General features: G+C 48.9%; 1 protein-coding gene across 1 annotated transcript; it reads right to left on the reverse strand.

The window, feature by feature from the left end:
- Nucleotides 1-8,828: 8,828 nt before the first annotated feature.
- LOC119181042 (isocitrate dehydrogenase [NAD] subunit gamma, mitochondrial) lies at nucleotides 8,829-20,398 on the reverse strand. Its single transcript, XM_037432214.2, has 3 exons — nucleotides 19,458-20,398; nucleotides 13,686-13,982; nucleotides 8,829-10,253 (listed from the first exon to the last, which is right to left on the reverse strand). Exons 1-3 carry the CDS (start codon nucleotides 19,716-19,718, stop codon nucleotides 9,627-9,629), a joined length of 1,185 nt encoding a protein of 394 aa, XP_037288111.2. The 5' UTR covers nucleotides 19,719-20,398; the 3' UTR covers nucleotides 8,829-9,626.
- Between the last annotated feature and the right edge of the window lie 4,291 nt (nucleotides 20,399-24,689).

Consider the following 24,689-nt stretch of genomic DNA (forward strand, 5'->3'; position numbering starts at 1 on the left):
GTCCGCACATCCATCCGTGCGTCCATCCCTGCGTTCGTCCATGCATCCGCCCCTGCGTCCGTCCATGCATCTGTCTGTGTGTCCGTTCGTCCATCTAGTCAACACTCCAAGTACCACCATCTCGTATCTTTTCATCATATATTCCCCATATAGAAGCACCGCCATCCACCGGACATTCCAAAGACTAAACGAGAGGTGGCACACGCACACTTTCTTACGGCTTGCACTTCGTGTCTACTTCCCATCTTTAACAACCTCGAGTTCATGGTATATACTAGTTCACTGTATTTATGGCACTGCGGCCGAACGCTGGCAAAACCTTTCTAAAACCAAGGAGGTTACGCCCAGCGAGTATAACGAAGCAACCCTTTCTTGTCAGATAGTGCTCAATGTACATGCCAATGGCTGCTAATGGGAGATGAGAGACAGGAGAATTGGGCTTTTAGTTAACGCGTACGCTCCGAATTTTTTATTGTTCAAGAACGCACAGGAGCGACCTCCCACCGGCACCACCTTGCAGGTCAAAGCGTAAGACATGTTACGCACTACTACGAGGGACGAACGGGTGCCACTTTAAGAAGCTTCGCTCCTAAAACATACCGAACAAGAAAGAGAACTGTACGATTTTATATACAGCCTATCCGGCTTTCGGCCTTGTTGCACCACGACAAAGGATACTTCCAAAAGTGACAATATAGTGAACTGGATTTAATCTGCTTTGATCTCAGAATCTAGATATAATCGTGTTTGATCCCAGAAGCTTGGTTTCAGGAGTCTCTTTGTATTGCAAGTCGTGGTTCGGCTCTCCCGTAGTCGGCTCTCGTTCGAAAGTTGCCTAGCGCACTCAATGTCGTAGTAAAAAAATTAAAGATTCTATCGTTCGCCGAAGATATATACGTATACGTACAACGCTTAAGACTACGACCACGCGACACCAGCGAAGCGTGCAATGTTTGTCAGCGGTCTCGGTTAATGAGGCACAACGGGCAAATCGATTGAAGCACCGCCACGCGGAGTCGACGGAGTAACTTCCCGAGATCGAAATGTAGACAAATCAGCACGAATGTACTACGTGGTGTCGTACCGAGTTATACATGTGTACTCAGATTTGGGTGCACGTTAAAGAACCCCAGGTGGTCAAACTTTCTGGAGCCCTCCACTACGGCGTCTCTCATAATCATATGTTGGTTTTGGGACGTTAAACCCCACAAATCAATCGAGGTATACATGTCGCAAAACCTGAGCAAGTATAACGCGGTCGTGTACAGACGTCCCACTGTGCGCTGTAGGCAAAAACGTTGGTAACTGACTTACAACGCTTCGTAACGACAAGCCATCATCATCATCATCATCAACAACAACATCCTGGCTACGCCCACTGCAGGGCAAAGGCATCTCCAATGATCCCCCAATCAACCCGGTTTCGTGCTTTCTACTGCCCCGTTATACCTCCAAACATTTTGATATCATCTGCCAACCTAACTTTCTGTCTCTTCCTCACGCGTTTGCTCCCTTTTGGAATGCAGTCAGTTACCCTTAATGACCAGCCAGAGAGAGAGAGAGAGAGAGAGAGAGAGAGAGAGAGAGAGAGAGAGAGAGAGAGAGAAAGGAAAGGCCGGGAGGTTAACCAGATATTGGCATCTGGTTTGCTACCCAGCGCTGGGGGGCGGGGAAATAGGGGCAAGAAAGAGGGGGTAGATAGAAAAAAAAAACGCGCACTCATGTGAAAACGAAAACACACATAGTAAGGGCGTCCTAGCTACAACCGTTCAGTAAGGCCGGTCGATCGCAAAAAGTGTAGTAGTGCTTTCAGGGCCTTCTTCTGTGAAGTTGCATCTTGTCGATATTGTAGAATTCCTTGATCCGACAGAGGTTGATTATCTAATTTGCTGAGTTCCTTGCGAAGGCGTAGTCGTTGTTTACTGTACTCTAGGCAGGCACAAAGAATGTGTTGGATCGTTTCTTCTTTGCCACAGTGGCTACAGGCTGCGGTGTCGGCCATCCCAATACGGAAAGCGTAGGCGTTGGTAAACGCAACGCCCAACCACAACCTACATAACAGGGTCTGGTCTGCTCGGCAAAGCCTCGACGGGACTTGGAAGACTTAGCGTAGGGTCAAGCGAGTACAGTCGGGCATGCTTGAAGTGTGGCTGATTCCATTGTGATGTGGTTTGGTGGCGAGCAAGCCTGCGGAGCTTTCGTGCAGCATCTGTCCTAGAAAGTGGTAGTCGTAGTTTATGATCTTCTGTGTGGACTGAGCGGGCAGCTTGATCGGCCCGTTCCTTGCCGATGATTCCGCAGTGACTGGGCAACCACTGAAACGTAATTTGGTGCCCTTTCTCAGTCAGGTGGTGTATAACCTCTGCTATCTCTAGTACCAGCTTCTCGTGTGGCCTACGGCGTAAGGCTGATAGTAGAGACTTCAGTGCCGCCTTCGAGTCGCAGAAAATAGTCCACTTGCGTGTAGGTTGATCAACGACAAATTGCAACGCGGCACGAAGTGCTGCCAACTGTGCTGCTGTTGATGTTGTTGCGTGAGATGTCTTGAATTTTATTGTCGTGGCCAACCTTGGTATCACTACTGCTCCTGTAGAGCTGTCCGGCTGAACCGATCCGTCAGTGTATATATGTGTGAAGTCTTGGTATTTCTCATACAAAAGAAGTAGTGTGAGCTGTTTAAGAGCCGGGGATGACAAAGTGGCCTTTTTCTGGACGCCAGGTGTGTTAATATTAATCATTGGTTGAGTGAGGCACCATGGCGGAGTCACAGGTCTAGTGGCAAGAGAGAACGAAGTTGGGATCGACTCGCCATGTGCGGTCACCGTTTTGCAGTAGGATGTGCATGGTCGGTACACTGGTAGAGAGGCTAGGTGATGTCGAGGAGTTCGAGCAAGGTGTCGTATATTTGTCCTCAGCACTTCATTATTAATGTGGGTCTTGATGAGATGGTCCCTTGTGATGGCGATAGTTGCCACTGTTGATGCACTTTGGGGCAAGCCTAAACAAATCCGGAGTGCTTGATTGATTGATATGTGGGGTTTAACATCCCAAAACCACCATATGATTATTAGAGACGCCGTAGTGGAGGGCTACGGGAATTTCGACCACCTGGGGTTCTTTAACGTGCACCCAAATCTGAGCACACGGGTCTACAACATTTCCGCCTCCATCGGAAATGCAGCCGCCGCAGCCGGGATTCGAACCCGCACCCTGTGGGTCAGCAGCCGAGTGCCTTAGCCAATAGACCCCCGCGGCGGAGCTCCGGAGTGCTTGAGCCTGGACACTTTGAAGCATTCGTATGCTTGTTTTACTTGCGTTGGTTAACGCAGGTAGGCTGTACCGAAAGAATCCAAGGAAAAAAATCCTGTATAGTCGTAACATAGCAGCTGTGGACATTCCCCAGTTCTTTCCACCGAAGAACTTGAACAAATGACAGATGCCTGTTAATCGCCTTTTCATGTATGATACATGTGGGCTCCATGAGAGGTCTCTGTCAATTATAACACCTAGGAACTTGTATGATCGGAGGTGACGTATCCTTTCGCTGTTTTTCAGAACGCTGTAGTTCTGCATTGGTTTGCGAGTAAATGCCACAAGTTCACATTTCTCAGAGGAAATTTGCAGACCTCGTTGACGGAAGTAAATAGTAAGTTGAGTGGCAGCTCTCTGAATTCGCGCTCGCAGCTGTAGACGTGTTACTGCAGACGTCCAAACGCAGATGTCATCCGCGTACACTGACAATGTGACAGTACTTGGCGGATGCTCATTGAGAGCTATTAGAGTCAGGTTGAATAGTACAGGGCTAAGTATGCCACCCTGGGGAACACCACGGTGGCTGTAATGTAGCGAAGTGTCACCATCCTCGGTTCTCACGAAAAAGGATCGCTCAGAGAGATAGCTGCGTAATCACTGAAACATCCGACCACCCACTCCTACCTCCTTGAGAGCGGTGAGGAGAGCTTCATGTGTGACGTTATCGTACGCCCCTTTAACATCAAGAAATAAAGAAGCGCAGAGACGGTTACGGCCTTTTTCGTGTTGCACGTAGCGGACCAGGTCTATGACACAACCAATTGATGACCGGCCACGGCGAAAACCCGTCATAGCGTCCGGGTAGATGTTGTGATGTTCCAGGAACCATTGTAGCCGTCCTAGTACCATCCTCTCCATCACTTTGCCCAAGCAACTAGCCAGTGCAATCGGGCGGTATGATGTGAGCACCAATGGTGACTTGCCAGGCTTCAGTAATGGAACCAAACGGCTGGTCTTCCAGTTAACTGGGAGGGTGCCCTCTCGCCACGAATCATTGTATATCTCGAGTAGGGCACTCCTCGCACATTCACCAAGGTGACATAGTGCTCTGTATGATATTCCATCAGGCCCGGGTGCTGATGTCCGTCTACACAAAGCCAGTGCTGCTTTAAGCTCATGGATAGAAAAGAATCGGTCCATGTGGTGATCGTGTGACGTCGTGCCACCACGTGAGAGCGTGGAGATGTTGGGATCTGCGAGCTGACCAGATAAATTGGCACAGAACTCTTCTGCCACGTCGACCTCCGATCTCTGCTGAGAGAGAGGGCTAGAGCCTTGAATAGAGACCGCTGAATGGGAGCTGTCCGGAGCCCTCTTATTGTCCTCCACAAGTGTGATAATGGCTTGCGGGGATCTAACAACGCGCAGAAGGCTGCCCAACGTTGTGACTCTATAGCTTGTCTACGCGGCGTTGTATCTTCTTCTGAAGACGCCTAGCGATTCGTAAATCGTAGATTACTTTCGTGCGTTGGTACCTTCGTTCCGCACGCTGTCGGAGAGCATGAAGTCGTTCTAATTCCACATCAAAGTCGGTTACTCTCGGAGAGCATGTGAGGGTGCACACCGTGTTTTGCACTGTGGACTTGATCACCTCTTCTAAGTCGTGAGGTGTTCTCTTGACAGCATTTTTCCATGAGAGGTTCAAACTTGGTCCAGTCCACTCTTTGGATAGTTTCGCGTACATTGCAAGGTGATAATCCTCTGATCTTGACATATGTAGGAATGTGGTCGCTCCCATGTGTTTCTATGTCCGCAAACCATCTGGCACATCTGATGAGACTTCGAGAAACAAAAGCCAAGTCAAGGCAGCTGCTGTATCTAGGGCCACGTAAAAATGTTGGGCTGCCATCATTTAACAAGCACAGTTCGTTGTCTGAAGCAAACGTTATCAGACTTCTACTCTTTGCGCTGATCTTCGGGCTCCCACATAGCGTATGGTGGGCGTTAAAGTCTCCGATGATGAGCCATGGGTCAGAAGTGGATGATAGGATGTGTCCTAGTCTTCTGTGGTCAAATATATTTGATGGCGACAGGTATGCACCGACAACAGTGATGGTAAGAACCTTTTTCTTCACTGTTAAGCATATATATTGGTTATCGTTGTCAGGTGGTACAGACCAAAGAATGTAAGTCAGGTCACGGTGAATAAACAGCAGGACCTTGCTGTTTCCATTATAACAAGCCGACATAAATGATTCGTATCCGGAGAGTCTGATAGCGTTCGATAAATTTGGCTCGCAGATGACGATGATGGGAAACATATCGGTGAAAACGAACCGATGGAAATCTGCTATGCGTGATGTCAGTTCCTTGCATTCCACTGAAAAATTGTTGCTTTTTTGACCTCTTCCCTGAAAGACAGTGGCTGGTGGGCCATTATCTGTTCAAAAGCTGCCAGTACTGGACTCAGAGCGTCCAGTACTTCAAGAGCACTTCTGGCTGACGTTGTGCGCATGTTGTTTAACACTCTGCGAATGGCATTAATTATGGGTCGTAGAAGAGCAATCACTTGCATATCCAAGTTCCGCTGCTCCTCTGTTGTCGCAGCTTGCTCTGATGAAGGCGGCTTATGATGTGGTTCTTCCACAAGTTGCGTGCGCGTAAGTGGCGGCCACTCTTCAGTAGAAAGAGATCTACTTGTTTTCTCTCTTCCATCGTCTGCGTTCACTGTGGTGTACCCTGCAGTGGGCGCCGTTCCCAGATGCGTTGACTTACTTCTTGTAGTTGACTGTTTTCTTCGCGAAAACCTTCGACGGTGACGTCGTCGTCTTCGCCGGACTTTTTCCGCGGCCTCTTTGTGGGTAGAGCTGTCTCGCACCATTTGTCTAAGAATAGTAAACTCCTTGTATATGCGTGGTCAGTCTTTGGAAGATGCACTGTGGGCACCTTGACAATTAGGGCACTTTAGTATGGTTGCGCTGCATTTGTCCTCGGAGTGTGGTTCTGAGCATCGGGGGCACACTTAGGAGTTCCTGCACGCACCCTGCACATGGCCGATCTTCAGGCACTTATGACATCTCATAGGTTTTGGAATAAATGGTCGCACCTGGTGACGAAAGTGGCCAACCCTCACATGGGAGGGGAGACAGTCCCATTTGAACGTAATTTTCACACAATGTGTGTTACCAAGGCGGCCGACTTTCAGAATGACGTTATCTTCATTTGCCGGTTTTATCAGCACTGAGAGATTCGAGTTTGGAATTTCAGTGGCGATGTCATAAATGACTCCTGTTGAAGTGGTGCTATCAGCTGGTATTATAGACTTGACATTGATGTTACCCAGTTGCGTTACTTTCTGAAGTGCGTTCAGCGCACGTGGGTTCAGCACATCGATGGCCAAAGTGTTCCTTCTTGCGTTTAGTAGTACTTCTTTGATTTCATTTGGCGTAATATTCTCGAGATGCACAAAGAGCGCTTGCCTGTTCAGCCCGCGTAGACTGTCGGTAGCCTTCAGCGGCACAAACAGGATGTAGTGAGGCCATCGTTGAGGGGCAGTTTTTACGGTGGTAGTGCTTGATGCCGAAGATGCATTGACGATCCGTCGTTTAGCCTTACGGTACAGAACGGGTTGGAAGCCGTCGTCCGAGGACTCGTCGCTTGATGAGGAGTACAGCTTAGTGTCCTCACTCTCACTAGACGCGTTTCCTCGCTTCCTCGAAGCAGTCCCCGTGGTCGAAGCGGAGTCGGACGGTGACCCGTGAGGCTGAACATCCATCACCGCGATGTATGGGGTGATAGACCTCGCAACTGTAGCGAAAAATCCTGAAAAGCACAAAGACGAGCAAGGTATTTTCCGTAAACGAATCACTTCGTCTTCCGACACCGGGGGTCTTGTCCATTGGCCGGTCTTTCGGGCGGGGGGAGGCAGTGGCCCAGCGTACACGAAGCCAAGTGCGCGATGCGAACCCCCTCCTTCTTGAAGATCCGTGCCAACACCTCGCTGGTTCCCAGAACGTACGGGACCAGTACGCGTTTCGCGGCGCTGACTATCAAGGTAGATTGGGGCTTTCGTATCTTCTGTTGCTCTGCGTGGCGGGTGGTGGTTCGAATGAACTTTTTTGGGTATACGTTTTTTCCGAGGTCCACAATTACGCGGGCCTCTTCTTTCTTTCGCTCCGTGTCATTGGAGCATAAGTTCTTAGCTCTCAGGAGTAGCGTGGTCACAACCGAGGCCTTGTGGCAGGCGGGGTGGGAAGAATCGAATTGAAGGTAGCGGCTAGTTGAAGGTAGTTGAATTGAAGGTAGTGGCCTGCGCGCTCTGGCAGCTGCTGGCAGCGAGTTCAAGCGGGAGCGATAGCAACCACACTGCAGTCTCTTTTCACGTCATTCGCGGCGAGCTCTTTCATCGTTTTATATAATATGTGCGTGGTCAAACAATCAGCATATAGAACCACTTAACGCGGTTATCGCTGCCGTTCATGTAGCGTTATCCGCGCGAACGAAAATTCTCTTACTTCACAGCGGGGTAACCGACATCATACATTGAACATGTGCATTGTGCCAGCCTTGTAAAAACCGGACATTCACCGAACACTACAGGAAACTTCCGAAAGGCACGAGGCGCGATCCTTGTCGAGTGTGGGGTTACAACTTCCGCAAAACAGGGGGATGTATCGTAGACTATATGTAGTATTAAAGAGGAAGAGAGGAATAAACTTTATTATAAGAAACTAGCTGGTTTAGGTGGCCGGGCTCAAAGTGCTTTCAGTTTGCTAAGAAATGTCTCACATTTAAAATTACCCAACAGCCCCACTCTCCCGAATGCTTCGCATAACATCGATTCTCACGGTACGTGGAATCTGCTACATTGTTTACTGAGGGGGAAACTTTTGGCAGATTTCACAATGCTATGCGAAGTACGCGGAGGGTTGATTGATACCTGGGGTTTAAAGTCCCAAAACTACCATGTGATTATGAGAGACGCCGTAGTGGAGGGCCCCGGAAATTTTGACCACCTAGTGTTCTTTAACGTGCACCCAAATCTGAGGACACGGGCCTACAGCATTTTCAACTCCATCGAAAATGCAGCCGACGCAGCTGGGATTCGATCTCGAGACCTGCGTATCAGCAGTCAAGTACTTTAGTCACTAGACCACCGTGGCGGAGTAAGCACGCGGAGGGAAAGTGGCTGTGGGTGGGTGGATGCAACTTATATTATTAGTGTCAAGGCGCACGTTAGCGCGTAGTGGGCGACTCTCATGTCAGGACCGCCAGGCCGAGCCTGTCAGTCGCTCCATGTATCTGCTGGACGGCCCAGGGCTGGTTGCACAGGAGGGAGCTGTGGAGGGCCGCTTCCCACCTAGCCGCGTTGTAAGTTCTCTATCAAAACGTTACGTAATGACGCTAAAAATATGTACAAACGTTGTGCGCACGAACATATGTTGAACAGTCACATGTTTTATATAAATTAGCTGTTTACAGTTACATAACGATGTCAACATTTGTATCGCCAACAACAGACACGGCAAGTTGATATGTAGCGCTTGTGCTTGCGAGAATGGTAGCCATGGATACTGCAATGTAGACCAATTTCAGGGGCGTCATTTTCATGTTGTCCATGACATGACCACACAGTCGCATTCTTCAAACCCTTTTAGCCTCCCACAGTAATTGTGGTCAGCCCCAAGTTGAGGAGGTAATCTCGAGTGCACCCAGACGTAGGCGGCTAATAGGCAGAGACGTAGATAGCGAGACTCAAAGTGCCTGCAGTTCGCCAAGAAATGCTTAGTATTGAACACAACAAAGTTCCAATCACGACGGTAGAGGGGTAGGCAAACACTAAGAAGCGCTGCCTTCGACGCCGGCTGGACAGTCACTCCTTAAAGAATAGACCGAATGAGTATGGAAACGTAGGACCAGTTCCTGAAGCTAAAGACTAAATGTTCCTGGAGAGTCTGCTCATTCGCATAATTTTACTCAGCCATATAGATCTCAGTCAAATATGTGTACCTTTAAATTATAATGAAGGTTTGAAGAGAAATTCCCGATTTTTAACTCTCTCTTTATAAAGACGTCTCAAGAAGTCTTATCCATCTTCGAAAAGGGAGCGAGGCAAATAATAACCCTCTGGTGTACCCACAGCCGGTCACCTCGTCTCCACCTCACTTCGCCTCCACGCGCCCAGCGCACTCTCTCATCTCATTCATCACCTCCTCTCCCCTCCACCCCAACATCGGCAAATTCCACTGGCCGATCTACGTAACGACAATGGTAAAAGATCGACTAAGAACGGCGTTCTTGTTGAAACGAATCTGACCATTTAATTCTTTTTAAGCGTGGATCACCATCTCCTCACCGCCCTCTGCCCCACGCATCTAACGGGTATTCTTGCTCACTTCGTCGACGATGCACTGCACGACATCGGTAGTGGACGCCGTGCCGCCGATGTCCCTGGTGTGTACCTTATGGACGTTAATTGTCTTGAGGATGGCGTCTCGTATTACGTACGCTTGACTCATGAGCCCCAGGTGCTTGAGCATGTCCACCGCCGCGTACAACGTGGCCACCGGGTTGGCCATGTTCTTGCCGACCAGCGGCGTGCCCGTGTTGCGAGTAGCCGTCTCGAAGACGGCAAAGTCGTCACCGTAGTTGCGACCCGAAGTGACGCCCGCTCCGCCGACCAGTCCGCACGTCAGGTTGACGACGATATTGCCGTACAGGTTCGGCACCAGGAGAACGTCGAACTGGGACGGATTGGAGACCAGTTGCATGGAGCAGTTGTCGACGATCATGTCGTTCATCTGGATGTCCGGGTAGTCCTGGGACACCCGTCGGCACGTCTCCAGGAACAGACCGTCCGAGAGCTTCATGATGTTGGCCTTGTGAACCACGGTGACCTTCTTGCGTTTGCGGGAGCGCGCATACTCGAAGCAGTAGCGCGCGATTTGCTCACTCTTGGCAAGCGTGATGATCTTGAGGCTCTCCACGACGCCCGGCGTGACCTGCAGCGTTTGTACAGTAGAAAAATTAAAGATAACATGTACACGTATAATTGGCTTCAAGTTGAGCGGGGGATAATTTTCTTTTATAGAGTGAAAGCTGTTACATGAGATCACAATAGCTGACGTTGGTGGCGAAGTTGTCCGCCGCCCGTGAACGTACATGACCGACGTTACGCACAAGGAGACAAAAAAATCTCGGCATACCCACGAAGTGAATTATCGTGGGATTGTTCCGTGTTACCGTAAACCACCCGTGAATTTGACTCCTCACACCCGTAAATGTATGCCAAGTGGTACTATACAATGTTTATTGGTCATAGCTGGTAATGTTCTGTGGAGTTGTGAATTTCGATTCGTGAATTACTGCTTTGTGATATCAGATATAACCTGAAGCTGACGAAGACTAGGTCTGCGCACGTTACCCTGGTGGTTGCTTTCAGTCATACGAAGTGCATCATAGAGCATATCAAGACATCATCTACTGTACAAGCCAGTCGTCATCCGTGATCATTATCGTCATCATCTCAATGGTCATCAGCGTCGTCGTTATTGTCATGGAGTATAGTTGTACTTTGCACGTGCTCTGCCGTGATGGTACAAAAAGAATGTGTGGTCTAGAACGCGCTTTTTTTATCGTCATCAGCATCATCGTCATCGTCAGCGGCGGTTATAGCGCACTACGCGAACGTCAACGCACAAACCTTTATCATAGGAAGCTTCGCCCCTGAAACATGGAATTGATCCCTCCATCATAGAAATCACTATAACGTGAAAGTGAAGCCTGTCCTTAGAGAAATAGTTGAGTGATGAAGAATGGTATAAGAGAACTTGCACAATGGCTATGGGAGTTTTAACTTGAATACAGCCACGCTGACGCTTGGCGCGACATCACTATCCCGATGACAAACGCTCGAGATCAGTATGATTAAATGAACCTTTTTTGTAGCTGTAGTAGTAAGCGCTGAGAACGTAGTCCAACTGCGACATCTAGAAGAACATCGCTGACTCGGCGCCAAAGTTGGGCTGACATCACCACGCCGCGGGCCTGTTAGAGTTTGACACCCCGACACAACTAAAATGAACGCTAAGTGCACCGTGCCTCCACCGTTGCCCGGCCAAGATTTTATCGGGCTTGGCATAAGCGTGGAAAGCTGTAGTCAAGAGAAGCATGCACGCGTCATACAGTCGTTTTAGGGGTGAAGCTCGTCTTGCTAAGGCCAAGTACCTCGACGCACCGTGTCCACTACTTCTAGAGTGAACGTGAGTGCCTTTGGCGAGCTTCCTTTCTCATCACCGGGAACGCAGAAAGTGCACATCTCCACGCAGCTACGTATCAGGAACACCTTGGAAGCGAAGGCCGTCGCGCGGAAAGCTCGCAACGCGGCTGCAACGCGGGTCCGCCGCCAAGACCCCATGAGAGAGCTCGCGAGGCCGAAGAAAGGTGCCAGCGTCGCCAGCAATCGCAAGCCATGCAGGACCAGCATCGATCCGGAGGAGGCGGCAGCGGCTAGGCTTCCGCAGCCGAAGCAAAAGCGGGCTTGTCGACGAATGGATCCCGAAGGGCCGTTCCACAAGCTTACCGCACTGCCACGGTGCACGTGCGGGACCCCTGCCGCGCGCGGGCGGGGGACATTAAGCCAATTCGCGACGCTGTGGAGGGTAAAAGAGCGTCACCAATAGGCTTATTTGTCCGGCGCTTGTGTGCGGCGGGGGTCCCAGCACGTGCGTTGCGGCTGTGCGGGTCACCTACTATACAGTCACAGCTGTATAGTAGGTGACCGCTTGTGGTTTGACGACAACCACACCACCATTGACTTCATCCGCAACGACAAGTCCCGTGCCAACGCTACCGCCGTGCTACAACAAGAGTTTCCAGTCACCGCTACATTATCGTCACCACGTACCGATCGCAGTGAGTACCGCATTTGCTCCACGTATAAAGATTCTACGGTGGCATCCAGACACCTTCAGAGAGACTTGTATCGACATCGCCATCTTCAACCTTCAACCACAACCTCTAATTCAATATCTGCTCGCCACGTACTTCACCAGCCACAAAAGTGTAATTTTCAAAGGAAGATGTGTTCCACAGCTTTGTAATAAGAAATGCAATCCTCGTATATAATTTCATCAATATGTACATGATAACATATTTTTTTGTAAATCATTGTGTATATAATTACACCTATATGAAAATAAGAAACATTGTATCATTCCTATAAAAACATGTCAAGTCTTTCTATGATGTGTGGGCGAAAGTTCCAAGTTTTTACCATTAAGCATCGCAGCTTCACTGAACCCATCATCATTCCCTCCGTGGAGATGGCAGGATTTTTTTTTTATATGGTTGGACCCTATGAGCGAGACTGGCGCTTGGGCTAAGGTCGCCACCTCGTTGTGTGCTACAGCGTAGACATAATTGCACTTGCCTTTTGGAAACGTGCTGAACTGGACGAATACGTATCAGTTACGCGTTGCAGGAGCTAATTACGGGGGCCGCGGTCATTATTAGTTACTTTACCACCGACTAAGAGATCAAGGGCGAGAGGAAAGTATGTGATATAAAATGTGCGTCTGCACAGACACCAGCGTACGCGACCGTGGCGCAGTGGATAGCGAGCCCGGCTGCTGCTGTCGCAGAAGAGGTCTTAGGTACGACCCCCGGTGATCGAACATTTTAAAAACGACAGTCTCTGAGGATACTTAAACGCAGAAATTTTGGTATGTCTGTGTTATGCTTGTCTGTCTGCTCCGTGATTAAGCCACCCAGGGAAAGTTCAAACCCTTGCTCGATGCCGAGCCATCTTGATCTCATGATTGCGTTCATAGTTGTGAACATTGTCAAAAAGCAAATCTTACGCATATCCGAGGTGCAACATAAATACGCAAGTATAAAACGTAGTGTGTTTTTTTAATAGATAATGCATGGTTACGTCATTCGAAAGACCCCAGTGTTTCTTACGCTGCGCTGACGCTATGCACAAAAAACCGGGTGTTTCTTACGCTTCGCTAAGACGACACGGTGCACCTCCACCTATCTATGGCTCTGCGTTCTACTCGAGCTTTCGTTTCCAGACATTACTGCCAGATGGCGTCCGTATCTGCCGCAGCGTTGAGGGCCTTGATTCCCGCTTCTCGCACACGCATCGAGGCAACGCAGTGCCTACAGACAGATGACTATCGTCTTTCGACGACATTTGCAGCGAATCAAGCAGATACGTGGCCAATATTTTGTATTTACTGTTTTGTTATTACCGCATAAATTCGTGATGCGCCCCGATGTTTTGTGAAATCATGGTCATATAAAATAAGATATAAAAGTAGAAACGTTGCTTGTAGAACATGGACCATAAGTTCCTCTTTTTCGTACGCCTGCCAAAAAAAAGCCTACATCGCGCACGCTCAAGGTCGCTTTTCAGTGCTCAGACTGACCTCGTGCTCGAGACAGCTGTACTCGCCCTCGGTGTTCTGTCGAATGATGACCACGTCGACGTCCGGGTGGCGCGTCTTGATGGCCGGGTGGTTTCGGCAGTGCACCACGTTCACGTACAGGCCGAGCTTGTTGCGCAGCAACAGGTTGCGCGGTTCAACGGCCGGACTGTACGAGCGCGTCTCCACGTTGCCCTTGATGGCGACGCCCGTGCGTCGGATGGACGTGATGGCGTAGTCCATGGAGGACGCGTCCTCCGTGTCCGTGGCCACGATCACCTTCTCGAAGTCCACCGGCACCTTGCGGGGAGTAAGTGGAAGAGTGCTTAATCGAACGGATAGTAGTAGCCAAGCATCGCGTGATGAAATTGAAATGAAGCACTCGATCGATTGAATTCAAAAGGGAATTCGACGGCTTCATAACGGAGCTTGGTGCCTCAGAAATCAGTTCTCAATTATTAAATGCGAAGCATTTCTCAGTGAACTTCGGTGACTTTGAGCGTATCTATCCACATATCTATACTCGGCGACAGCTTTTCTTGACAGCATTGTGGAAGCTATAGAGCCGAACCGCCTGCATGCGCGCGCGCCAGGAAATAGTACCTATTTTATTTTCTGATTCTAATAGCTACATGGCCCGAATAAATAAAACTTTCTTCATTATAAGGATAGAACAAATATGGGGCGCTGTTCATGGAAAAGAAGTTATCGTGCGCCCTAGTTTTTTTTCTTTTTTATTTCTCGGACGGCACCCCGTTTTCCGCACGCCGGCTGCGTCTGCTGGGACGCGCCGTCTTTTATACATCACGCATCGAACTTTCCAGCTTTATCACTGGTGGCCGCGCAAGCTCTGAAATAGCTTCACTGTTCGCGTCTTGCGCGCAATCTTAACAACGATCTACAACAATTGTGAGGCTTCTCGAACACTGAGGCGCAGTCTGCGCCGATCATTGCTGACAGCGTTTGAGGGCGTAAACCGAATACAGCAAAACTGAAACAAGACAGGCCCGTGGCCGGATCGTACCGCAACCGGCCTTCCATTTCGCCTGTACCAGGGCTCAATACCGTAAACGTTAACATTCGATCACGTGTGGCGCGTACCCGTACATACTGGACTGAACGCGGAACCTAAACTTCACTGTTATAAAGGCTGAATAATGCTGGGAAAACGTTCTGAACAACGGAAAATTTTATATGGACCAGTATATAAACAGTACAGTAACTAGCTGCATGTATGCACTCTCATCAAAGTTCAACTCTGACGTTCCCATTTTGCATGCATACATTTTGCTAAACACACTAGCGCAGCGAGCAAGCGAAAACCGAAACTGGAACCGAAATCGGCTGCAAGCGGCCGGACTACTTGCGTAGTAACACAAATGTGCGGAGGCTCCGCCTCCGTAGCCTTCGCTCCAATGTCAAGAAAAGCTGTCGCCGAGTATAGCCGCCTACGACTTTTAGCTCTTCTGACCGTATCGATAATGGTATCGATACAAAACTTGGTATGATATAACATAACTGTATGAAGAACATATTTGATTAGCCACAACCTGAAAATCGTGACATAGATGTCATAAATGTCATGACTTACATTTCATGGTCCTGCAGCTCTTGCGGTGGTTTCGTTTTCAGGGCATGTTGAAAAACTGGTATGGTGTGACATGATTGTATGGCGAACACAAGCGACAGACCCTCACATAAAAATCATGACATGCGTGTCAAGTAACAACATGAATACATGCCCAGCTCATGATGCGCTCGGGGCTGTTTCGCTAGCGTCGCATATACCAAATTTGGTATTACGGTACGCCAACGGATGACTAAGGTACGTGACTGGTGCAAGCATGATAAACATGAGATCCGTGTCATGTAAAAACATGACGACAAGCTACGCTCATGATGCGCTCACGGCCGTTTCGCTAGCTTCACATGTACCAAACTCGGTATTACGTCTCGCGAATGGACGACATAGGTAAGTGACACATACAAACATAATAATCACGACATGCATGTCATGTAACAACATGACTGCATGCCACACTCATGATGCGCTCACTGCCGTTTCGCTAGCTTCACGCATGCGAAATTTGTTATTACATGATTTCAATGGATCACGAAGGTACGTGACTGGTGCGAACATGATAATCATGAGGTGTGTGTCATGTGAGAGCATGATTACATGCCACAGTCAAGGCACCAATACATTTCGACGTATCGTGGTGTGCGTGCTCGCCGGCGTTCATTTCGACCTGTCAAACCAGCGTTGCGATACCAGGCGCCGTTCTTGCCATATACTCGCAGGCGCGCGCCGCGCTGCTTTGACGCATGCGCGTTTCCGCGCGTCCGGCTTCCATTCGTCACGAAAAGAGAGAGATGCAGTGCTGTCTGGGAAACGCATCGGCGAGAAATGCAGCATGTCGCGTTTTGCACCGGTTGCCGTAGGGCCACGCCGACGGACGCTGGTCGCGCCTGGCGTCAGACTATAGAGTGCTGGCGTTTGGCTAAAACGTAGCGTCGCTGTTCCCAGCGTGCGCGGGCGTCAACGCTACATTGGAGTATATTGGGCTCTTCATGATGCGCTCGCGGCCGTTTTGCTAGCTCCACATGCAAATTTGAGTGTTAAGTGACGTCAATGAATGAGGAAAGTATATGACTGGTACAAACATGATAATCCTGACACGCGTGTCATGTAAGAACATGACAACATACCATGCTCATAGCGCGTTCACTGCCGTTTTGCTAGCTCCGAGTCTACTAAATTTGGTATGACGCGACGGGAATAGATGACGATTTGAAACTACGCACTCATACACGATAACCACAACACGGAAACCATGTACGACATCTTTTAACTCCACCTCGTTACGTTGTGTAGATTTTAAAATGACATCAACATTTCTCATTCGTGCTTCGCATATCATCGATTCCCACTGTAGGTGGGATCTGCCTTTTTTTTCTTTTTAGAATCTATCAAATACGAGCGAGGTTAGAGGAATTAGACGCAAGATTTAAGTGTTTTCTGTTCCCTCATCACCAGCGAGCTTGCTGAAAGTTATACGGAGAAAGGAGCTGACAAGGGCCAAAAAAAAAAAAAAAGCGTACATTGGTAAGCACTTGTGGTGAACTTCACAGCCTTTTTTTAGAGGCGAAGCTCTTCTTAGTCTAACCCTGTCACGCATCACGCGTAACAGCATCTCCCGAACAGTCTCATTTCTTTTCTCGTATCATTTGCTACATGGCGCTACTCTTCTGCTACATCCGAAGTGCCGCTACTCTCCGATTGGCTGCTGCACGCGCTTTTCCTGAGTGCGCGGGAAACGAGTGACTCTTTAAGTCAAGTCAAGTCAAGTTTAGTAAATAGTTCAGTTGAGTTACATGGTTAGCGTTATTACGGCAGGAGGTCCCAAAGTTTCAGAGAAACTGACAGGGGGACCTCCTTTGGCTACATGGATGGGGTAATTACAAAAAATACAGCAATAGTATACGGACTTGTGAATAATAATGAATAAACTTGATTAACAATAAAAATACGATCAATACACAACATAATGGTAATACTTACTATTGAAAAATAACAAGGAAATAGTCAAAAGCAAGTGAAGACAAAAACAATATTAATGAACTCTACGTGACAAATGCAACACGTTTCATTATCAGTGTTATCAATTAAACAAAGGCAAATTGAAGTATTAAAATAGCACAGAACTGTGCAGAGCTATTAACAGTTAATTACACAAATCGGATGAGTTGATTAATTCCTGAACGTAATATTTCTTACTGCGCGAAGTGAAAATATGGATGTTATGCGATGATTTGAATTCGAAAGGCAATGAATTCCAAATGGCTATGCTAGTAAATAAGGTTGAGAACTTGCCGTAGTTTGTCCTTATGGCCGGCAAAAGAAGATTATTGCACTGAGAAAACCGGGTGATGTTACCATTAGTTAAGTGACGATGATCAATGCGTGCAATAAAAATGTCATGCGTGATGAGTCTAAAGGCGACAATGGACATTCTATGTCCATTGTCGCCTTTAGTCCAATGTCCAAGTCTATGTCCAAGCCCCGCCGCGGTGGTTTAGTGGCTAAGGTACTCGGCTGCTGACCCGCATGTCGCGGGTTCGAATACCGGCTGCGGCGGCTGCATTTCCGATAGAGGCGGAAATGTTGTAGGCCCGTGTGCTCAGATTTGGGTGCACGTTAAAGAACCCCAGGTGGTCGAAATTTCCGGAGCCCTCCACTACGGCGTCTCTCATAATCATATGGTGGTTTTGGGACGTTAAACCCCACATATCATTATCATCATCAAGTCTATGTCCAATGCCAAAGTCTCTGGATTGTCGCCGTAAGTGTCGGATTGTTGGTGGGGCATCAACGAAACGAAGTAGCAGGCGCTAAGGGCTCCGATGTGCCACGAATCTCCTATTGGCTGCTGCGCGTGATTTGCCTGAGTGCGCGGAAACGAGTGCCTCTCTCAGTCTCTGGATCGTCGTCGTACGCGGCGGACCGTTAATGGGCCATGGACGAAGCAGAGTGGCGGGCACGCTGAAGACGCTTGCGCTCGGCTTCCTTGGCTCGCGTCTCGTCGGTGTTACCTGCGCGCCGCCTGCATTCTCGAACGCGTTCGGACGCAAGTACGGACGAACGGATGGACAGGCAGACAGACAGGCGGACGGACTGACTGATGGGCCAAGGGACGTACACACAGACAGACATACGGATCGTCGGATGGACGCACAGACAGACAAACAGACACAGACCGACAGACATACAGATGGACGGACGCATGGATGGACAGACGGATGGATCGACGTATGGACAGACCTACGTATGGATGGACACATGGACTACGCACGCAACAACACGCGGATGGATAGAAGCACAGAAGGACAGAAGCACGGATTGGCGTACGGACGCTTCGCCCCACTCATCATCATTCACTCCGTGGATATGCTGCGATTTTTTTTTCTTCGAACGAGAGGCTTACTTTCTGTGTGATCTCGAGTGGCGGCCCTGGGATGTATATGCAGCTCACAATGCTCAATCCAGCATATAGCTGCGGACAGTCTACAACGCGGTCACTTGTGTTTACGACAGTATTTGTGAAAAGTCAGCCATGTCTACGTGACTTGGAATATTATATGTCGATTTCAGGCCTCGTGCAGCTTCGACTACAAATCGGCACCATTTTCTGGCCATGCTCAAAAAGTGTTGAAGCAACCTTTATGACAATTTTTATGCTCTATTACTTTCCGATTGGCAACGACAAAAACGCTGCTGATGTTGATGCGCGCAGGCGACTGACAAAAATGAGACACGAACATTCCAATCAATCAGTCAATTAATCAATCGATCAATCTATTTGCTTCACCTACGGCGGGTTTTAGATTTCGATCTTCTAAAGTGGTATGGACCTGGGCTTTGCAACATTCTCCCTTTCATTTCAAAATAGGCTTCAAGGTCTCCTGAAAGCAACTTGAAATATTTACCGGAAGGAGACGACAATACTTGAGTGTGGGTGACGTAAAAGCTACATAATAATGAAGCCATTATGCAGTGTTGTAAATCCAGTAAGAAAACAATTGTGTAAGGCCAGTGTAGCTACGCACAGTTCGAGCTCGTTAAAGCGTAACAGACGGTAAAAATTGCTCCATCCCTTCCCTGCGGCGTCCGTCACAAGCGTATCGTGATTTCGGAACGCTAAACCTAAGATAGCAATATTATTGGGAATTTTTTTTTCGCGCAGCAGAAAATAGGACTCTTGGATGGGCACCAACCTTTCCGTGGAAGAAGACGGTCTCGACGTGGTTCATCATCTCGGGTCCGATGCCGTGACCGGGCAGCATGGTCACGAAGAAGCGGCCCCCGTACTTGCTCGTCTTGTACGAGCGTCGCGAGGTGGAGAAGGGCGACGGCGAGCGTAGTCCGTGCTTGTCGAGGAGGCCGACGCCGCCGACCGGCAGCAGGAGTCGTCGACAGGCGCGCGCCGCCGAAGTCGTCGACGACGCACGCAGGCTCTGCAAGCAGGACAACGCCATGTTGTGCGAGCGTCCGGTGGCCCTTTTTTTTTTCTATTTCCGTCGTTAGCGTCGTCTTCCTGCGTCGGGGCTTCAATGGGCGGCGGCCTTCGCAATGCGTTCACCGCTGCACCACGTTGTGTAATGCACAAGAAAGGCGGCGTCTTCTTGTTGTGTTTCCGAGTCTGTGGAACGCCACGAAAGAAGGAAAAAAAAACAAAACGCTCGCTGTCGTTGCACGAGCGCCCGCCTCGTTGGGACGCGCGTGTCCTATGTGCACCTGTGTGCACGTGATTTGCCACTACGCCGTTTCTTTCTTTTCAAATGCGGATCATTTCTTAGTCGCACGATGTCGTGTTTCGACGTCGGCGGTGGTGCCGTCTACACACCCACTGCGCATGCTCGCGTCTAGTGCCAACTCTCTGCCTGCAGACGTCTCATGTCCACCAGAATCCACAAGTGGAATTAACATATGACCGGGAAGGTTCTGTGTAGGAATGTTAGCTTGCTTTTCGTCTTCGTGCTAATCGTGCCGGTCCGCAAGACATGCCTGTCGTGCACTGACGTTATGGCAATGCAGATATTTTTGACGCATATTTTAAAAGAAGTCACAGCTCTGCCGCAGAGGCGTAGCAATGAACGCGATAGCAACAAACCAGAAGGTCACGCCCCAAGTGGCAAGCAGATCAAATCACGCCCCGCGTTTCTCACCCACAAATGACGCCAGAAACGTACTCACAGGTACAAATGAACGCGAATAAGCGTCTGAATTGTTACTTCACTGTGTCTGAAAAGGGCACCCTTTTCGCTAACTGAGGCTGTCCAACGACTACAGGGACCTTTGTGCGTCCGGTACCTACAACAGAATAAGTTCTAGTGAAAGCCCAACGCCAGCGAAGACGGACATACATGCACATGCTATGACAGCCGTTGCCCCGTCGATACTCCGATATTCTTTGAAAAAATTACGCGGGCGGCCACGGGGCAGCGTGAGAGTCTACGGAACTTGCGAATACCCCCCCCCCCCCCCGCCTCCTCCCACTCTGCGGCGCATTTACTCGAGTTCCCCAGGAGGGAAGATGCACGCGGCATTTTTAAAGACGATAGTCTTTGTTGGGGACCTTCGACGCAGAAACTTCGGTCTGTCTGTCTGTACATTTGTCTATTTGTCCACCGTAACCGCGAACCGGGTACTCTAAACAGCCCCAGCCGATACCCCGAACGGCCGACCCTATCCCTAGCGCCCACCAATGTTGCTCAAGAATCAGCATTCATACGTGTGCGATTGTCAATAAAAATCAATTAATGCGCATATCTGAGGTACCATAACAGCATGTATATATTCTGCATGTTCGCCTTTTACTAGAAAATGCATACATAAGTAATTCTAAGGACCGTAGCACTTATCACGCTGTGCTGACCATGTAACGCTTGCACGAAGAAGCGAGTTTCTCCAACGCTTTGCTAAGACGACATGGTGGTGGCACCTGCCCGTCGCCTTGCGTTCTACACCTTATCACCTCTGAGACGGGTGTGCGTGCCCGTCTCAGAGACACGTGTTTTGTTTTCCAAAAGAAAAAAAAAACTTTCAGATGGCGCTCATGTCTCACGTGTGACGTGACTTGATGCGCTCGTTCACCTCCGCTGCACGCTCGAGGCACTCTAACGCAGCGCCTTCGCTATACCATTAACCGATTTTCTTGCGCAGAACATCAAATAAACGTTTTTGTTCACTCTTTATACACGCAAGGCTATCGTCTTTCGACGACATTTGAGGATTACATGCAGATATGGGGCCATTTTTTTTCTTGTGACACGTTGAACACGCTTTCAGACGAACGGCTTGTGTCTTGTGGCCATCCACCATTTCATGCCGGGTATGTACGGCTACTGTGCGCATTGTGGGGTGCTGGCCGACACCTACCACATAATTGCAGTATGCCTTGCCATACCTCTTCCCTTTTCATTCCTCTTCAGTAAAAGAGCGAGGGATTGTGGGATGCGCCGTCTGTTACCATCTTCCGGTTCGAGAAGAGCAGATGACGGCAAACCGCTTCGTGTAAGCTTCAGATTATTCGGGATTCGCACACGTGGTCGCCCGTTTATCTTTGTCCTGATAAACCATGGCTGGTTGTTCGACCGTTGGCTGCACCAACTCAAGCGTGAAAGACAAACGCAGATATCAATTCCCATGGAATGAAGAAAGAAAAGTGAGGTGGGCCGCGGCTCTGAAGAGAGCCACAGCGACAGGTAGACTTTGAGTACAGAACATTGAAGCCAGAGTGTGCGAAAACTATTTTATCACAAATATGTGTGTGTTCCACACTAAAAAAAAAGCTTACGCATGAATTGGCTGTGAATATTTTATTGAGAAATAAATTGTTCCGCAGGTGCACCTATAGCAAAGATAGTATGGGAACGCGCGAGTGAAATGTACCTGCCATACGAGATGTGTGCCGGCCATTGCATCCATGACAAAAAACACTAAAGCTTCACTCAAGAGTAAGTTTCCACGAAGCGCTGGACGAGTTCATTTGCGTTTATCTTGGTCAAACTCTGGCTCCGTCACGGTGGTCTAGTAGCTAAGGTACTCGGCTGCTGAACCGCAGGTTGCGGGATCAAATCCCGGCTGCGGCGGCTGCAATTCCGATGGAGGCGGAAATGTTGTAGGCCTGTGTGCTCAGATTTGGGTGCACGTTAAAGAACCACAGGTGGTCGAAATTTCCGGAGCCCTCAACTACGGCGTCTCTCATAATCATATGGTGGTTTTCGGACGTTAAACCCCACATATCAATTAATCAATCATGGTCAAACTCTGCACCAGGACGGCACCCAAAGGAAGAAGTGCGTTGAACAAGCGCACGGTTTCGATTATTCGGCGCCGTCTATGTCTCACAGTATTGTTTATGTTCCGCCATGCCACGCAGGTTTATGGAGGTCAGCGTTCTAGTAAGCATCTGACTTCGACTAAGAAATGCATCTTATAGCACGCTGAAGGCTAGAAAACAATAATATCTCTACGCGCTCAATAAGTGCTGCGCTTCAAGCCGATCGACCGGCGATGTCAGCTGAAGCAGCGATCCCGAAACGAGCTCTTAGCCCACTGTTACAGTCATTCCCATCCCCTGATATCTTTAAAATAATGATTTTTTTTATCTGCAGGAACATATGATAGAATGAAAACCGTTTACTGTATCAACTGATCTGCTAGCTCCGAGCAGCATAAAAGCATTGCAGATGATTTGTTGTGCGATAAAGAAGTGTTCTTACCGTTCACGGCTTTCGTAGATTGTCATCGTCGCAGTCACAGTTGGCAAAAACAAAAAAAAACAACTTTAAACACTGACATTGCACGAAGAGGTGCTTTTTTCAACGGAGTGGTACAAAAATGCGCGCGTGCCGCTGCTAACCTGCGTGGTGCGTCGAACCAGAAGCCGTCGTATCCCACAGTTCTTTGCGATTTTCCCAAATTACCGGTCACCTATTGGCCTCGAAGACATACCGTGGCGGCACATACGCCTTGACGTCACTCTTAGGATGCCGGGTTGTGTTGTCTGCTCGAACACCGCATTTACTGCACTTTTGCTGTGGTCATCGTGCGTGGTTCCCTTTGTTTTGAAGCTCAGTGCTTAAAGAAGCGGTATCACCTGATAATACGGGCAAGCAAACTAATGAATCGGTGCTCACAGTGGCACTCTCGTGTTTAATTTGAATCGTAAAATCGCGACTAAGAACCGATGCAGCCATGCAGGACGATGCAAGTGGTGTCGCGAAAGCAAAGATGGTACATTCCGCAACTACGTATCCTATTTGTTACGCCAAAACTATCGCAGCGCTGGTCTCTCTAGTGGAGGCCTTCGTGGCCCTATACCTACAAGAGAGGCTTGGGAGGATTTCCTGCTCGGCTGCTCCACGCGGGACGCTCAGTGCTTCTTGGTGGCCCACGGCCGAGATGCGATGATCTCCACTGGACTTCTGAATAAAAGTGCATTTGTAGTGCTACTCTCTGTTATTTTGTCAATAAGAGCTTTAGGGGCGAAGCTCCTTAAGCCGCGGGTTGTGCGTCCCTGATGTATATAGTAGTAGTAGTAGTAGTAGTAGTAGTAGTAGTAGTAGTAGTAGTAGTAGTAGTAGTAGTAGTAGTAGTAATAGTAGTAGTAGTAGGTAGCCACCTCTCGTTTAGTTCTTTAAAAGTCCGCTAATAGCGGTACTTGCATATTATGAATATATGATGCAAAGATGCGATATGGCGGTATTTGGAGTGTTCACTAGATGGACAGACGGATGAATAGACAGATAGACAGGCAGACGCACGGACAAATGCACCGTGGGATGGACGGACGGACGCATGGACGGTCACTTGAACGGATGCACGGGCGGACGCAAGTAAGGATGGACGGATGCACGTATGAATCGACGGACGTTTCGCTCCACCTATCATCCTTCACTCAGTGGATATACTGCAATTTTTTTTTCAAATCCTGGCGTCGAGAGCTAGGGTTCTCGCGAGGGTGGTCGTTCTACCTGACCGTCTCCGAGTGGGTCGAGCCAGGTGACGTCAAGGGCGGATACAGCCACTCATTTTAGGGAGGGGGGGCGTCTGAAATAACATAGGAGAGGAGGGGCATGATGATGACCTTTTGTTTTTACTAGCAGAAATACCCCTTCATAGCGTAAATATTGTTAATGTATGCTCACAGTGCTTTCATTCATTGATCTTAATTGGTGATAAGAGGTGGTGAGGGGGGGAGGTGCTGTCAGAGACATTGGAGGGGGGGTTGATCACTCCTATCTCCCCTCTGGATCTGCCACTGGGTGACGTCGAGTTAACTCGCACCTGTCGTGGACTTAATAAATTAGTTTCACTCACTCATTGTAGCACCACAAGCGGCAGCTGTGCCTGTCTTACGGTACTGCTGCTCATTTAGAGCCCCTGTTTACTCAAATAAAGTGGTGGACACGAGAGTAACTTCTCGTTCCTTCTCTATGTAG

This window comes from Rhipicephalus microplus, chromosome 10, assembly GCF_043290135.1.
Source record: "Rhipicephalus microplus isolate Deutch F79 chromosome 10, USDA_Rmic, whole genome shotgun sequence".
NCBI lineage: Eukaryota > Metazoa > Arthropoda > Arachnida > Ixodida > Ixodidae > Rhipicephalus > Rhipicephalus microplus.